An 18,514-nucleotide genomic window follows, 5' to 3' on the forward strand; every position below is an offset into this window, starting at 1 on the left:
GTTTAAATTTGGCCTTGGATACTTCCTAGCTGTATGACCCTGGGAAAGTCACTTAACCATCTTTGCCTAGCTCTTGCCCTTCTTTCTTATAGTTGTTTCTAAGATGGAAAGTAAGGGTTTAAAAAGGAATGGAGGAAGGGAGGGAGGGAGAGAGGAAGGAAGGGAGGGAGGAAGGGAGGGAAAGAGGAAAGGAAGGAAGGGAATGAGAGAGGAAGGGAGGAAAAGAAAGGAGGGAGGAAAGGAGGAAGGGAGGGAGAGAGAGAGGGAGGAAGAGAGGGAGGAAAGAGATTTGACCCTACTACTCTTTTAACAAAATCTTCAGTCACTTTCTATTCCCATTAGGATAAAATACAAACTTTTAGCTTGGCATTTAAACACCTTCACAATATGACTTTAACCTCCCCATTCATACTTCTTTTGCATCACTCTTCTTTGTGTCTCCTATTATATAAATTAACCAGTCTACTAGCTGTTCCTAGAACCCTATATGCCAGTGATAGTGAACGTTTTAAGGGGATGGGTGATGTGAGAAATGTCCTCAAGCATGTGCGAGAGGGGGAAGGGAGCAACCTGGCTCCCCATTCTTCTAGTCTTCTAGTAATGAACTCTGGCAAACTCTGTGCTAGGGCCATAGCATATGTACCCATAAAGAGGGTTCTGAGTGCCCCCTTTGGCATGTGTGCTAGAGGTTCACCACTGTAGCTATGTACTATCTCTTGCCTCCATGCATTTAGGCAGTTCTACCTCCATGCTTGAACAACTTTCATATATTGTCTCTGCCTTTTAGAAGTCTTCTCCTACAAGACTAAAGCTTAGTAGCATGTCCTCTATGAAGTCTTCTCTCATCTCCCCTCAGGGGGAAATGTTCTCTCCCTCCTTATCTTTTCACAAGTACATAATGTGGCTCCTCTTTCACCTCTAATACTTCCTAATGTGTAGTTATAGGTGCATGTGTTTATCTCCACAGAAAAATGCAAAAATCTTGAGTACAGGAACTCTTGTTTTTCCTCTTTGCAGTATTAGCATCTAGAAAAGTGCCTTGCATATAGCCACCTGGTTGTTGTCCTTTGTGTTTTAAAAGGACCAAAATGACAACATTTTTCTGTTGTAATCATCTGTAAAATGAGCTGGAGAAGGAAATGACAAACTACTCTAGTATCTTTGCCAAGAAAACCCCAAATGGTATTATAAAGAGTTAGACATGACTGAAAAAGGTCTGAACAGCAAAACAATGTTAAGGTGGAAATATTTTGACTCATGCATAAAACAGATTTAAGTAAGGCAGAATTGTAGTCATTAGCCTCAATCAGTCTTCCAGAGACATCAAAGAATAGTGGCAAGAGAAAAGCCAAGACAAGTAGTGATGGTAAGCACCTAAGGTTTTCTGAATGACAGGACACTACATGCTGCATTCTTTGAAAGTCAAAACAGCGTGTGATAAATGTGAAAAGAGTGGTAGACAATAAATGATGAAGTTTAGAGAAGGGAGAGGTACTGAAAACACTAACAGTAAGGAAAGTGTTTTAACCAGGACAGTGTTGGTAAACCTATGAGCACAAGTGCCAAAGAAGGCATGCAGATCACTCTCTGTGGGCATAAGGCCCCAGTTCATTACTAGAAAGGCAGAGGGACTCAGACAGAGTTGTTCCCCTCCCCAACTCCATGGTGCCTGAAGAATTTTTTTCACAACACCCACCTCTCTGTCTAGCAGCCAATGAGAGCTCATAGCGGGTACCAGGGCAAGCTCAAAGGAGGCAGAGCTGGAGGGGAGCAGAGTTCTTGGGCCACTCCCCTTCCCTCTCTCTATACTCTCTAAGGGCATTCCTCACTTCACCCACCCCTCCACCCAGCAGTCCAATGGGAATACTTCCTCCCTCCCCTGTGTGGGGTAAGAAGGGGTGAGGCACAGCACATAGTCTGGGGGGTGGGGTGGGAGTGAGGCCTGGCACTCCATCTCCAAAAGGTTCACTATCTCTGAACTAGGACATGGGATTTGAGCTGTCTCTAGAAGAAAAAGTAGCACTGAGATAATGAACAAGCATTTATTAATCATGCATATTCTAGTCACTGCATTGACCACTAAATATTAAAATGAGATTATTCCCAACATAAAAGATCTTACATTACAAATTTAATATGCCCACTTAGTGAAAAACATAATATGTTTTTGTCCAGGCATCACTTCATACATGGAGGGAACCTTCTTTCTGAAAATCTCCTCTAACAAATACAGACCAGCAACTAGTTTAAACAGAGGACATATACAAAATGAAAATACAGTAATTTAGGGGACACTAACAACTCAGGAAATCAAGAAAAGTTTCTTGAAAGAGGTGGCACTGTCTCAAAGAGACAATAAGGAAAAATGTTTGTACAAAAATATTCATAGCCTCAGTCTTTGTGGTGGCAAAAAATTTGAAAATGAGGGGATGTCCCTCCACTGGGGAATGGCCGAACAAATTGTAGTACATGATGGTGATGGAATACTATTGTGCTATTAGGAATAATAAACTGCTTGAAATTTCCATATGTAATATTTAAAATTGAGACTAGTTGTAGCTTAATAACTTTATTAAATCAAAAGTAGTAGTAGTAGTAAAGAGAGGAAAAAGTAGGAGAGAGGTAAAGAGGTACTTAACTTTTCTAATCTGCAGCCGCCATTATGGGCCTCTAGCTAAAACTCAGCAAGGATCTACTCTGTTCCACCATGCACTCATCCAAAACCCAGACTTCTGCCCACTCTCAACTTAAAAGCTTTTTTCTCCACCCACTAAATCTCACACGTAACATCTCAGGAACCAGTCATAGTTTCTTAATTTGCCTGAGCACCTCCAGGGGGAAGTGTCTGTGGAATCATTGTTTCTTGTCTCATTGGTTCGTTGGTTCTTTAACTTCCTTTTTCTGAGGCTCATCTATACCTGAATTTACTCAGTTGTGCTTGTTTTCCAGGTTGCTGAGAGATGACATAAAAAAAAATAACACTGGAGAAAGAGAAATTCACTTCCAACATATATGAGCAGGAAAGATCTCCACAAACTGTTGCAGAGTGAAATGAGCAGAGCCAGGAGAACATTGTACACAGAGACTGAAATATTGTGAGATGTTCATATGGAATCAACTTTGCTACTAACAGCAATGCAATGATCCAGGACAATCCTAAGGGACTTATGAAAAAGAATACTATTCACATCAAGAGAAAGAACTGTTGGGGTAGAAATGCAGAAGGAAAACATTTGATATATCACTTGTTTATATGGATATAGAATATGGGATTTGGGTTTTTAAAAGATTACTCTATTATAAAAATGAATAATATGGAAATAGGTATTGAATGATAATACACGTATAACCCAGCAGAATTGTTTGTTGGTTCTAGGAGGGAGGAAGGAAAAGTGGAGGGAAAGGACATGAATCATGTAACCATGAAAAAATACTTAAATAAAAAAAAATAAAAGGGATAGTCCTGAAACTGATTCTGGAACAAGGTAGAACTTCCAAGAGAGGATAGTAATGAAGAAGAGCATTCCAGTTATTGGGTTGGTTTTTAAACCAATCACAGATAATGAGGACTATTTTTAATCCATTGTTCTTTAGACATCTATAGAATGTCAATGCTAAATGTCGCAGTGGATATAACATCAGGTCTGGAGTCAGGAAGACTCATTTTCCTAAGTTCCAACCTAGCCTTAGACACTTAGCTGTAGGACCACAGGCAAATCACTTCACCCTGTTTGCCTCAGTTTCCACATCTATAAAATGATCTGGAGAAGGAAATGGCAAACCAATCCAGTATCTTCACCAAGAAAACCTCAAATGGGGTCATGAAGAGTCATACATGACTGAAAAATGATTGAACAGCAAAATAATGTCAAGGTGGAGATATCCAATTATAATTGGAGATGTGAAACTGGAACTTAGGAGAGATATAAATGAAGAATATGCAGATACAAAAGTCATCTATAGAGAGATGATAGTTGAAATAGCAGGTGAGAAAGTAGCTAGAAATTTGATTATGCAAACAAGGAGTGAAATAGGGCAGTAGTTGAAGGGGATAGAATCAAGGGCATAATAGAGCCACTGCTACTGGCAACCTCATCTTCTGGAACTGGAGCAAAGGAGGAAAAGCAAAGTGATAAAGCTGAGGTGGTCTGACTTATGGAATTGGGGAGGAGAGAAAACTCAAATGAATGGCCTTGATTTTTTTCAAGAGCAAAGGAAGAGTATAGTGAGTTGGATGGTGTGGCTTGAAGATGACAAACATGGGACAATGAGTGGAAAGTAACCCTGAAAAGTTATTTTAGTTTTCTATATGTTTAATTTGAGACTGAATTCCAATGTTACCTTCTGAAAAGAAAAAATTAAAAAAATGTTTTTCTCCCATACTGCCCCCACCCTCATCTACCTCTTACCCCTATGAGATCCCATGATCCCTTTTTTTCTTCTGCTCTGAAACTACTGCTGGCACACATGACATCCTTTGGAAAGTTTCCAGAGCTGCCAAGAGCAGAGGCCCTGAGGCAAATTCCTAGTTGCCAACAGCTGCAGGTTATGAAAATAGAATCATCTCTTCCTGGAGTTCAGAGGAGGCAGCGTACATGCATATTTAACACAAACATTATATATTGGGACATAACTATTATAGTTAAAGGGGAAGTGACACCTTCCTTCCCTTTCACAAATCACTTAAGAAAATAAATCAGGTTTGTAGGTGGAAGCAGAGTGGACTAGGTAAGAGTATTTGACAGGAAGAACATTTCGTATTTATATTGTATGATATTTTTCACAGTGAAGTAGGCAATCTGTTATTTAACCCCACTACATAGATGAGGAAATGGATATTCAGAGAATGGCTTGTATAAGGTGAAATAAGCTATTAAATGTTAGAGCCAGGTCTCAGCCCTGGTCTCAGCGCACTTTTGTTTACTCTATGCTACCCATTCAGAAATGTATCAAAAGGTTGACTTTTCCCATTCATTTTTTATTCTGACACACTTCCAGATATCTCCATTTTTCATAAAACACAATGGACTAGGCAAAGGACACAAGTGAAAAAAATACTGCTTTGGGAAGTTTATATTCTGATCAAGAAGTCAAAAGAAGGAATGGATCACTAAAAGTTATATGTCTACATGTAATACAAGACTTTGAAATTTAACTATGATCACGAGAGGAAGGAAATAGAAAAAGAAGACTGAAATAGGTTGTTATCTTAGGTATCAATCTTGTGATGTTCAGGCATTCAAACAATCAATGGGAAACTGACCACAAGGGATGTTATAGAACTGGTATCTGCATTTGAGTAGGGAGCTGGACTAAATAAAATTCAATAAGATCTTCCAATAGTAAATAATTATTTACTTAATTACATCCTGTAATTAATTAGATTACCTAATTAACTTTGTCACTATTGCAATATACCAGAACACAGCAGTGATGATGAAGAATCTACTAAGATAAAATTGAATAAGGATACAGTTGGAGTCAAGGAATTAATTTCAGAAATATAAGGTATAGGACACATGGCTAGAGAGCTATTGTGAAAAAGATGCAGTAATTTGATAAATTCTAAGCTCAATATAAATCCATAATGTGATACAACAGGCAAAAAGCTAATTTGATTTTTGGAAGGTATTAATATCTGGAACAACCAGGTGATGCAGTGGATAGAATACTGGGCCTGGAGTCAGGAAGGCTCATTCCCTTGAGTTCAAATCTGGCCTCAGACATTTCCTAGCTGGGTGACTCTGTGAAAGGTCTTAACTCTGTTTGCCTCAGTTTCTTCATCTATAAAATGAGCTGAAGAAAGAAACTTTGTCATGAAGAAACATAACTGTGTCAAGAAAACTTCAATTGGGGTCATAAAGAGTCAGACATGACAGAAACATCTGAACAACAAAAGTGTTAAGGGAACAATAGTTTCCAGAACAAGGGAGATAATGCTATCTACCCTGACCAATATGTGGAATACTAGATATGGGCCCCACATTCAGGAAAGGACACTGACAAGCTAGAATGCATCTAGAAGAGGATGAACAAGATGATGAGAGAATGTGACATATGAGGATTGACTGAAGGAATCAGAGCTATTTAAGGGACAGAAGTCTTATGTGAGGTGTGATAACTTTCTTCAGGTATATGAAAGGCTGACATATAGAAGAAGGGACCAATCTGTTCTGACTGGGTCCTCAGTACAATTTGTAGATGTTGAAGAGAATCCAGTTTAGGCAGATAGAAAGAAACATTCCCAATTAACTGTGATGTTCCAAAGCAGTGAGTTTGCCATTACTAGAAGTTTACAAGCAAAGGCTAGAGGATGACTTTTCTGGGATATTATAAAGGAGATACCTGTTCAAGTATAGAATGGATTAAAGGGTCTTTGGCAGTCTGTGTGATTCTTTAATGGCTTTGAGAAATCAATGATCTTTGGTAAATTCAATTCAACAAATACCTACTAAGTTCCTATTATGTACAAGGCACTGTGCTAGATGTTGAAATGGATATAACAATAAATAAGGTAAGCTTTTGCTTTAATATAAGACATACATACACAACTAATTAAAATATGTTACTGATCTTTTTCTGCATGCATTAGGAGGCCTGGTTTCCAGTCCTGGTATTGTCACTAAATACTTATGTCAGTTAAGGAATATGTAATCTCTTTTGGCCTTAGTTTCACTCTCTATAAACTAAAGATGCTGGACAGACTATTTTTAAAATCTCTTCCATTTCTTAAATTCTAAGACTCTAGAGAAAGTAAAAAGTACCATGATAGTATAAATATTTCTATCTTTCTCTAAATACTTTCCAGAGTTTTTTTGGAGGGACAGAGATAGCTTCTTGGAGAGAGAGTGCCATGTAAGCTAGACCTTGAATGATGGGTGGGAATGATGTTCAAGTCAACAAGAATAGTATAAGCAAAGGTTTGTGGACAGAATTGTTCAGTATATGTTGGCGATGGCATGGGCTGGCAGAGAGAAACCTGAATTGGAAATCAAGATCCCCAGGTTCTAGTTCTGGATCTTCCACTAATTATCTATGTGTCTTTAGGTAAATGAATACACTCCATTCGTCTCAGTTTACTTATCTGAAGGTGAAAATACTGGTAATCTTGACAGTAGGTGATAACTTCAAAATGGAATTCAAAAAGAAGAATGGAAAACTGGACACATATCCTAGATATGGGAAAAGTAACAAAGGGTTCAGAGAAATGATGGATAGGATCTAACAGTTTAACATTTTAAAAGGTACAAGAAGCTCTCAAGAATGAAATTGTGAAGATACAAGTATAAATTACTCTAATAAAAAGATAAAAGTGGAACTGTGAAGGGAGACAGATGTAGCTTTTCAGGGATCACAATGATCCAGATTTTTTAAAGGTGCATAAGACTAAGGAAACAAGGCCAAATAAGGACAAATACAAAATAGTAGCATGGACATTTAAGAATGGTGTCAGGAAGACAAAATAATGAGCTGAGTTTGACAAGAAATGTTAAAGAGAAATAAAAGGGTGATGTTGGAATGTTTTAGCTAAGGTGGGGACAAAAGAAGAAATCATTTATCTAGATGGATGGAATGATAATAGATGCCTCAGGTTGAAATATTCAACTCTCATTTTGTTCCTGTTTTCTTTTCCAAAAAGAATAATCTTGGAAGTAATAAGGATGGAATAAAGTAGGTTAACAAGGGGGCAGCTAGGTGACTCAGTGGATTGAGAGCCAGACCTAGAGATGGAAGGTCCTAGGCCAAATCTGGTCTCAGATACTTTGTAGCTGTGTGACCCTGGGTAAGTCACCTAACCCCGCTTACCGTTACCCTTACCACTCCTCTGCCTTGGAACCAAAACACAATATTGATTCTAAGATGGAAGATAAAAGTTGTTTTTTTTTTTAAATTAGAAATAAGTAGAAGCCCAATTTAATTAAGGGGATAGAGAGCAAGGCAATACACAAACTGGAATGTATCCAAAAGAGATGTAGAAGGGTTCAAGGATAAGTTGGAGGAATTGGGTGCATTTAAGAAGAGAAAACACAAAAGGGAAACTATGATAGCAGCTTTAAATATTTGAAAGGCAAAAGAATGAATAGACTTCAACTTCTTAGTTCCAGAGAGTAGAATTAACAGTTAATGGAAGTTAAATAGATGCAGAGTTAGGCTTAATATGAGGGAAAACTTCATTAATAAAGCTGTTAAAAAGAGGCCTGGATGATCTTGGGAAATGGTAGACTCCCTTTCTGGAGATCTTCAAACAGAGGCTGAGTAACTATTTATTGAGGGTGTTACAGAGATGATTCTTGGTCAGGTAAAATGTAAACTATATATCCTCTGTTTTTGCTTCCAACTCTTAGATTCTGTGAAATATCCACCAGCCATAAATGTGGTCTGACATTGAGGAGAATGATGGCATTATTGGAAGTCTCCAGAGCTGAAGCTATAGAAGGGGATGAGATGGCAAAGGAAAGGAAAGTTGATAGAAGAGGCAAAGTCAAGAACAGAGAACGTTGGAGAATATCCACAACTAGAGTCAGAAGAAAAGGGAGGTTGTTTAAAGAGAGAAGGAATTATTTGGAGGAGGAAGGAGGAAGATGCAGAAGAGTACTCTGACAGAGAAGGCAAGGCAGTAGAGCACTTCAAGAAAGGAAATGTGGTGGTGAATGGGTTTCCTTTGTGACAAGGGACGGCTCACTGGCTAAGAGGGGAAGAGAGGGCATATAAGTGAAGTGTTATAAAAAGAAAAGTAATGAAAATGTATCCTTAAAAAAATAAGAAGGAAGAAGTCAACTGTAAAATGTTAGGGAGAAAGAAGTTAGGACCTAAGAAAATGTCACTGGTTTCTCCTATCTCATTCTTTTTTTCCTGTTTTCTGGCCCTCTTCCTAGAGAAATGTCTTTGAAATCTAAGGAACTGGGGCTGAATCCTGTCTCTACCACCTGTATGACCTCAGATAAGCCACCTCTCCTTCTCTTCAGACCTCAGCCTTCTCATCTGCAGAACCAGAGTGTTGGAGCAGATGGCCCCTAAGGTCCACTTTGTGGTGTAGGTTAGAATCAGATGAATAATTAAGGCCATATTTTCACAAGCCATTATAGCTACCACCTCTCACAACATAGACAACATTCTGTTCCTGAAGCTCCCCATGCCTCTGCTAAAAGGAGGGAAGTTCCAGCAGGCCTTTAGAACATATTATATACTGGTCTTTGTGCAGTAGTTGTGTTTTCATGTATCCTCAACCACTTGATAAGCTTCTTGAAGGCAATGACAATGTATTATATTTTTTCAAACCCAACCTTTATTTATATTCCATATGCATTTATTCATTTATATATATTTATAAATTATATAGTATTAATAAGTATTGGTTTCAAAGCAGTAGAGCAATAAGGGCAAGGCAATGGAGTTTAAGTGCCTTACCCAGAATCACATAGATAGAAATTATCTGAGGTCAAATTTGAACCCAGGACCTCCTGTCTCCAGGCCTGGCTTTCTATCTCCTGAGCCTTTTTTCTTTAAATACCACCATAGTAAATAGCATAGATCCTTCTAGATTCAATAGTAGATACTCAATATAAATTGATGATGATAATAATTTAATTAGACCAATGTCACTGAGCACCTACTAAGTGCAAGACACTCTATTAAATACCAAATATTGTCATAGTTTTTAAGCATGATAAAAAGAATTTATTTTTATTGACCTTTACACTTTGCAAACTACTTTTACATAATTTTCTCATTTGATCCTTACAACTTTACAAAGGATATTATTATTACCTTTTGCATCCTGCGGCCTAGATAGAGGTGAGTGACTTGACTAAGCTGACTCAAGTCATTAAATGGCAGAGTATGCTAATTCTAGGGATCTTTCTGGTATATCATAATTGGTTCAATCTCCATTCATGTTATTCCCCACTCTTGTATCCAAACACATATTTGATAACCAGGATAAGCAGGTGTGGTTTGTAGATGGAAAGGAACCAAACAAACTGACTCAAAAATCAGGAATTGAATATATAACTATGCACACAGAAGTGTAACACAGAAGTGTAACCAACTAAACATTCTTGAGCAAGACTAGTAAAATGAAGTAATAAGGTTCTATGGCTCTGATGGGAATTCCAGAAGACAAAAAATACCACATCTTAACCAGATATTATTTTTGATAATAACAATAATAACATAAAGCATTTTACTATTCACAAAGAACTTGCTCAAATTGCTTTTCTCAGACATCTTAATAAATAAATCCTTACCCCCACACACTAACTCATAGTACCATCAGAGAAATTTATTACTAGTATAAATGAAACTTTACATTTTAAATTGTTTCATAAAAACAACCCTTTACTTAACAGTACCAAATAGGATTAGGTACGTATTTGGAGGCAGCTAGGTAGTTCAAGGGATAAAGTTGTGAATCTGGATTCAGGAAGATCTGAGTGAAAATCTGGCCTTAGGTACTAGCTGTTGGACCTTAGACAAATCACTTAACTTCTATCTGGTTCAGTTTCCTCAAATGCAAATGGAATTCATAATAGTAGAATTTCTATGAAGATGAAATGAGAAAATATCTGGAAAGTGCTTCACATAGTACCTAGCACATAGCAGATAAAATGCTTATTCCCTTCTTCCTACTTCATTCAGAGGCATAGTATTATATCTGGATTATTTTAGTATAAAAGCAAAAATAAACAGTATACAGTACTCTGTAGGTATGAGTAGTTTACAGGCAGTACAAATGGGTCATAATATAAAGAACTTATTTCTAAAACATATAAAAATAGATTAAAAATCAGAAGAACAAGAGCCATTCCCCAGTTGAGCAGTGATTAAATGCAATAAATAGGCAGTTCTTGAAGGAACACTATCAAAAGCCACATGAAAAAAAAAATTCTCAGAATCAATCATAATTACCAAAAAAAAAATAAAGCAACTCTGAAGTTCTACCTCAGAACCACTGAATCAGCAAAGATGGCAAAAAGCAAAAATGACAAATGTTGGGAGGAACTGCAGGAAAACTATCACATCAGTACACTGTTGATGAAACCTTTCTGTAGAGCCATTTGAAACTGTGCCCAGAAAGCTATTAAACTGTGTATACTCTTTGATCCAGCAAAACTGCTACCAGTTTTATACCCCAAAGAGATAAAAAAAAAAAGAGGAAAAGGACTTATTTGTACAAAGACATGTATAGCATCTCTTTTTGTGGTAGCAAAGAACTGGAAACTAAGGTAGTATCCTTCAATTGAGAATGGCTGACTAGATTACAGTACATGAATGTAATGGAATATTATTGTGCCATGATAAATGGTGAAAGGAATGGATCAGAGAAACCTGGGAAAACTTATGTGAACTGATGCAGAATGAACCAAGCAGAACCAAGAAGGCAATTTATGGAATAATGATACTATAAAGACAAAGACTTTTGAAAGACTTAAAAAGCTCTGAACAATACAATGATCAACCATGATTCCAGGGGACTGACTGCCATGCTACTACTCACACCCCCAACAAAAGAGGATGGATTTAGGGTACAGAATAAAATTTGTTTACTTGAAAAAGTATGTGTATATACACACACATAATAAACCCTTAACTTCTGTTTTAAAATTAATAGAAGTATCAATTCCAAGGCAGAAGGGCAGTAAGAGATGGGTAATAGGGATTAACTGGCACGCCCAGGGTCACATAGCTAGGAAGTGTGTGGGGCCAGAGTTGCACCCAAGATCTCCCAACTCTAGGCCTAGCACTCTATCTATTGGCTCACCTACCTGCTCCTTGACTATATATGTGTGTGTATACATATATGCATATATACATGTATATGTATATATGTATAATAATACATATATTTGTTGCAAGGATTTTTTTTCTTTTCAATTGGGAAGGGTAGATCAGAGAGAAAATAAATGCTTATTAATTGAAAAAAAAAGAATCATAGCATTTTTTTTAAATGCTCATGTTTTGTAAATGTACCAGGTCTTCCTTTTTCCATATGTCAATGGAATTCATTAACAAAACCTTGCTATTATTTGATATTTTCATTAAAAGAAGTTATGAATGTAAGTTCTGCTCTTGCCTTCTTACAAAGGGAGGAAAGTCACATCATTCTCTTTTTGGGAGAGGGTCACTTCCAGAGTGTGCCTGAGCACTCTCCTTTGAAGAGAATGAAAAAAAAGAGATGTCTCTTCTCATCAAAGCCTGTCTTCAAAGCTCTTGTTAGCACTTAAAGTCAAGTCCTTGGCTCCCAGCATACTAGAAAAAAATAAGGTTTTTAATCTAATGAGCTTATGAAAGTCACTCTTACTCCCGCTGTGTTTTGGTATCCAGGCCCCAACAGCTGCAAGCAAGGCCCTAGCAGTAATTTTCAGAGCAAAATTTGTTTGTTAGATATACTATAGGCAGGACTTCTGACTCACAAAGTTTTTGTGCATGAGATAATCAATCTGTCCCAATAGACAAAAGACAAGTGGATACAATTTTCTGGGGATTATAACAAGGGATAGTTGGTCTTGCATGTTTAACAGAAAGATTTGCCTTCACAGACTTAGTCCAAGTGATGTCACTTTCTTTCCTAACCAATTTTCATTTTCTTTGTCTATCTACAAGAATGAAAAGTCCCATGGGCTAATTATTTAAAGTTCAAGTGGATAATAGTATTGTAGAGCTATCTCTTGTTTAGCAGAGATTCACTTTATGAAATTCTAAACTTAAGAAAATTTTGAATTTCTTAATTTATTCAAAGGATCTTGAACTTGCAGGATTTAAGGTTTCTTTACCATGCCACTGCTAATTGACTCAATGGTTCCTTCTACATTATGACATATTGACAAATTCAGGCACTGACAATAATTAGCAATTTTTCAGTCTCCAAAAATATTATTTTGATGTGCTAATAGCACCCAATCAGATATTCATATATCTATTATGTGATATTATTAGATATATATGATATCTATATCTATCTAGATATATATCTATCTAGATATATATGATATATATATCAATTATAAATAAACAGGAACAAACTACTACCTTACTGATAGTTACTGAACATTAGCCAATTTTATGTATAATTTATAAGCAAGGATTGGACATTTCAGTATTTAGCCTAATGTACTATTTCTCAACCAAAGATATTGTCAAAGAGTTTTCAGCTGTCATTAACTAAAAACATTTAGAAAGAGGGGAATGGTTTAAGCAAAGGGAAAAGGGGAAAAAAAGTTATGCACAGTAAGCTCCTTTGAGGTTTGTGGTAAACCATATTCAGATTGTGAAAACTTTAAGGACTGCTATGACCATAGTGAAATAGCCAAAGTGAGGTCCCCAAAGAGACAGGTACTACATGACCAGAATTTCTAATTATTGTTTTCTGTATTCACATTTAATACAGTTGGCTGGGAGTGAGGAAACTAGAGGAGACCAAGAGTCTACTTATTGTGAGGACAACCTAGTATTACTGTCAAATTCTTGGTTTAATTTTGTTCCTTTTAAAAAAAATCAAAAACTCATTTTGATTTAGATGTGATTTGAAAATATTTGCTAAATTATTTGGTAATTTTTCTATTTTAAGGTTATTGTGTGCTATTTAAAGAGGTTTTAGAACATCACCAATGTACTTCAATGAAGGGAAGCTATAGAGACTGAAATAATTTAGCTTTAAAAAGAGATCAAAGGAGATCTACCAGGTTAAGATATTTAATGAGCTTGGAAAATCTCTGGGATAATCTCATGTTTAAGGAAAGATTATTTTTCTCTAAGACAAAAGGTGCAAGCAGACTTATTTACGAATTTTAAGGTTACTAAAGGTAAGAGATTAACTCTAATTTTATCTTTATATTTCCCTTAACACCTAACACAGTGCACTACATATAACAGGTATTAAAAGAGTGTTTGATGAATGAATAGGTGGATGAATGGTTGGATGAATGAATGAATGAATGAATGAATTTCCCTTGAATGATAGCCTGGTATATGATCTTTGCACATCAATTTTGACTATATATTATGAGGTCTTTTATCAGAATAAACTTTGGCTAGTACCAGAAAACAAGTGTTGTTATTAACCACTTTCAAAAAAAATGAAGTAATCACAATCTATTTAGGCTTAAAGGAAGATTAAGAAAATGCTCTCCTCAGCTGAGTTATTGTCAACATAATTTCTGAATAAATCCAATCCAGCTGTCTCACTGACCTTCCTGGACATGGGTACTTCCCTCCTCCAAATGCCACAAAGCAATCCAAGGAAGCATTCTTCTCTAAATCTGCCTTTTCCCAACGTTCCTGTGGGAAGAAAACATTTTTTTCCAAGTCAGCCTTGTATAAATAAGCTTAACTTTATTTCTCTAGGCTAAAAATGACCTTGTACAGCTAATCCTTGCATATAAAGTTGCACCGTTGCTAGTAATTTTTCCAACTTGTTATTAATATCAGATGCAACTATGTTTCTAGAGCACAAGTTTATAAAAAATTTAAATAAGAGTTGTAAGTGGTAAATGTAAATGATAGTGTAAGTCAACTGGGGATTTAATATAATTAGAGCAGGGATATTTATAATAAAGTCTTGGGCCCCCAAATAAAATCATTATCATTATGAGTTTAGCATTAATACATTACAGGTGGTCAAAGCAAAGAATTTGAGACAATATGTTTGAATGTCATTTCTGACAGCTGTCCTGAGAGATAGTGGTTGAACTAAATGACTACTGGAGGTCTTCTCTGTCCCAAAATTGATTAATTCTGAGGGGAAGAGGGAAAGATTTTAAATTTATTCACAAATTTCCCTGAGTTTATATCTGTGTGTATATGTACATGGAATGTACATGTATGCCTATATATGTTGCTACTCAATTTAAGCACAATGTAAGAGATAGACAAACATAGGTAGGAGAATAAACAAATATAGGCAAATATTCATTTTTGAGTTGGGAAAATGTTCTTCTCCAGTTCGCACATATTGTCCATTCTGATTTTTATGGTCAATCTCTTTTATTTCACTGGTTTGATCCCATTTCTCAAAAATACCTTTGTGGGATGAATGACCTCATTATCAGGTCCTAGGTGACTGAAATAAGAGAGCAACTCCATGATGTAATTCCTAGATCAATTAAATATATGAATACTACAGAACCAAAACTGATCAAGGCAATGAGACACAGTGAAAAAGATAACTTACAGGTTTGAACAATTCAGGTTCTGGAAAATACTTCGGATTTCTATGGATCCAAAAAGGAGATAACATCAATATGTCTCCAGCAGGGATAGTATAACTCTAAAATAGAAATCAGAAGTCTAATTGTGATGAAAGCATTCACTTTAGAGAGATATCAGTTCATTATAAAATAACATAATAATGGCATTGTGGGGATGACAAGTTAATCATTTTATAAAGTATTACTTTTTCTGGACATTGCATCCATTATTATTAAAATAATGGCAAACTATGCAAATACACACAAATGCCTAGTATCTATAAAAATTCTGTTTGTGGTTCAGTCATTTTTCGGTTGTGTCTGACTCTTCATGGCATGCAGATGGGGTAAAATGACTTGCCTAGAGTCACATGGCTATTAAGTGTCTGAGACCAGACTTGAACATGGATTTTCCTGACTTCAGGTCCAGTACTCTTTCCATTGCACCAGCATAAAAAAATACCTATTATCTAAAAATATTCTCTTAATATCCATAAATGATATAGATAAATTCAACATTCAACATCAAAGCCACTATTAATTAATTTTAGGCTTGCCCTAGAAGTAAGAGAGTCACCAGCAGCAGATACGGAAGTTATGGGATAGCCATTACTCCCAGGGCTAGGGCCAACAGCTGCACTGTCACTGATGAGGCTAGGATGAGACATGTCGTCTCTAGGAGTATTTGGTAATAGCACCCCGGAAGCAGTAGCAAATTCCTTCTCTACTGAAACAGCAGCAGTTAGGCAGGAAAAAAGGAGCCAAGTCAAAAGGAGGACAAACAAGAGGATGAATGAGACAGCAGAGGTTAATTTTTTTCCACCCACTGGTCTGCAGAGGTATGAGGCATCAGGGAAGAACAGCTTCTCCTCTAGAAGTAGGAATGAGTTTTGCTTTTCTATTGAAAGCTTCCCAATCCAAGAAGCCTACCTAGAAGGCAGGTATTTTTTTTCTTGAACTTCCACACTGGAAATATATACAAGGCATTGTTTTTTTCTTGAGACTAGATCTTATCTCACCCAGACAAGAAGTAAAATGCCTACTGTAGTTCTGATCCCACTCCTAATAGGCATGAAAGCTCACACCTAACCCATATTTGACTTGAACCAGTTCATTTCTCTTTAAGTACTGGGCAGCCTGGTGGTCCCTCAAGTCCTGGGGGCTTGTCACACTGTGCAGGTCTGAGCACAGACACCCAATCTACTTAGACCCACCACTGTATGTCTGAGTTTCTAAATTCAAGAGAGCCACCAGCCTCTGCCTCCCCAGGAGCAGGAGTGGCAGATATGCCACCAAATATGGCATTAGACAGAGCTTTTAACTAGATAGGTATTATAAAAGACTTTTCTGGTAGCAAAGGACAATTAGAGCCCTTTTAAAAGCTTTAAAGCTTTTATGCCCTCTATTTGGCCCTGGTTAAATAAAAAAAAATCATTAGAAAATTCCCTCACTGAAGGGAAAATATTTATTACATAACCATCATGATTAGTCATCAAATGACACAACCTTTCAACCCTGTACAATTTATAAATGTCCTTCATGAAGGGGTTGACTTTAAGTATGCCTCCCCTAAATTTGACTTGTATTTCAAAACATTGCTAGCAATTCATCAGTGACTAGCACCAATCTATGACTATGAATGTGTCTGTTTTGTAAAGGGAAGATCATCATTTAGAAGGGTTGTGGTAACCTCCTGCTAGGGCTTGCTACAGAATGAAATGCTTGCACTTATCCTGTGTCAGAAGTGGGATATCCAGGGATGATCCTAGACAAAATTTTGACAAGGATCAAATTTGCTTTAGTGTCTTTTACCCGCTATTGTCACAGGATGACAGGACATAAAGATGGAAGATCTCCTGCTTACAATGTTGTTTTATTTTGTTTTGCTTTTTAAACAGATGAGGAAACTAAAATTGACTTGCCAAGTGTTATGCAACTAATAAGTGTTTGATTGACGTAGTATTTGAACCTAGGTCTTCCTGACTTCCAAGTGCAGCACTTTATGTACAGGGATTATTAGCCTGAAGTCCACTGACCTCCAATGACTCGGTGAATAGATCTGAAAGAATCTGTCAACTTGGATAAGAGAAAAAAAACATTTTTTTTATTTCAATAATATCAGTTTCCATTACAATCCTACATAATTTATTTTATTCATTAAAGACATTAATGTGGTATAAAACACAATTGAATTGCTCATTGGCTGTGGGAGGGGGGAGGAAGGAGAGGAAGTATTGAATAGGAATCACATAACCATGGAAAAATATTCTAAATTAATGTTTTAAAAAGACATTAACGTGAGATAGGGTCCAAAGGTTTCGCCAGATGGCCAGAAAGGTCTATAACACACAAAAAAGGCCAATAATCCCAGCATTGGGCCATATATCCCACAACACAGTATCCTGCTTCCATGAGAGCACTCTTCCTGGACCAGTTCTCTTCCTATCATGCCCTCACAGGGGCAGTTAGTAGAGTTTCTCTTCCCAGTCCCAAATGGAGGCTTGTTCTGCATCTTTTAATCTCATGGCTAGGATAACAAGGTGAAAATGAGCCAGTTTGGACAGGGTTGCTGGATAGCACTAATAACAAAATTAGAGAAGGTATGAGAGGCAGGGTAGAGAGAGCCTTATGGAAGTCTTGGAGTTATAATGCAAAGGTTGCTGCCTACTTTTATCTTTTTTTTTAACTTTTAAATAATGGGTTTTTTCCTCAATTATATATGAAAACAAATTTTAACTTATGTCTTTTTAAAAATTTGAGCCGAATTCTCCTCCTCTCTCAGTTACCTTTCCCCTGGAGATGGCAAGTCATCTGTTATAGATTTTGTATGTACAATAAATTAAACATTTTTTGAAATTAGTCATTTTGTGGAAGAGAACGTGAAGAAAAAAGTGAAATACATTATGTTTTGGTCTGCATTCAGCTTAGGATAGCACTCTCCTAGACCTAACCACTACTCAAATAGTAAGGAGAGTCTGAAGGTGAATTTCAGAGCTTATGTCAACAGTCAAATCTAGTTAAGAGTTGATGAATGGAATAATGGAATGCTGGACCTGCTTTGATTTAAAAAACAACAACAACAACAAAAACAACCTTCTCTTTTTCTCAACCAATCAGCCTCAAAACTCTCAACTTAAACAGCACTGGCTCTCCTAGTCATGAATAGATGACAAGCTGCACAACAAAGGCCAGAGAAAGGAGAGAATAATCAGAGAAATAGCCATAAAGAAGTAACTTAATGTCTTTGCCTTGGTTTCCTCCTCTGACAAATGGATACCATAATACCTGCACTACCGATACCGATTGAGTATCAAATGCAGGGATGAAGG

At 36.7% G+C, this 18,514-nt stretch overlaps 1 protein-coding gene across 2 annotated transcripts in view; it reads right to left on the bottom strand.

Moving 5' to 3' along the window:
- LOC100014394 (24-hydroxycholesterol 7-alpha-hydroxylase) overlaps positions 1–18,514 on the bottom strand; it is a 97,192-nt gene that overhangs the window by 11,386 nt on the left and 67,292 nt on the right. For both annotated transcript variants that reach the window (XM_007484020.3, XM_007484021.2), the window contains 2 exons: positions 15,170–15,265; positions 14,189–14,277 (listed from right to left, as the gene is read on the bottom strand). In XM_007484020.3, coding sequence (XP_007484082.2) covers positions 14,189–14,277; positions 15,170–15,265 — 185 coding nt within the window. The remainder of the gene's footprint in view (positions 1–14,188; positions 14,278–15,169; positions 15,266–18,514) is intronic.

This window comes from Monodelphis domestica, chromosome 2 (genome assembly GCF_027887165.1).
Source record: "Monodelphis domestica isolate mMonDom1 chromosome 2, mMonDom1.pri, whole genome shotgun sequence".
Classification (NCBI taxonomy): Eukaryota; Metazoa; Chordata; class Mammalia; order Didelphimorphia; family Didelphidae; genus Monodelphis; species Monodelphis domestica.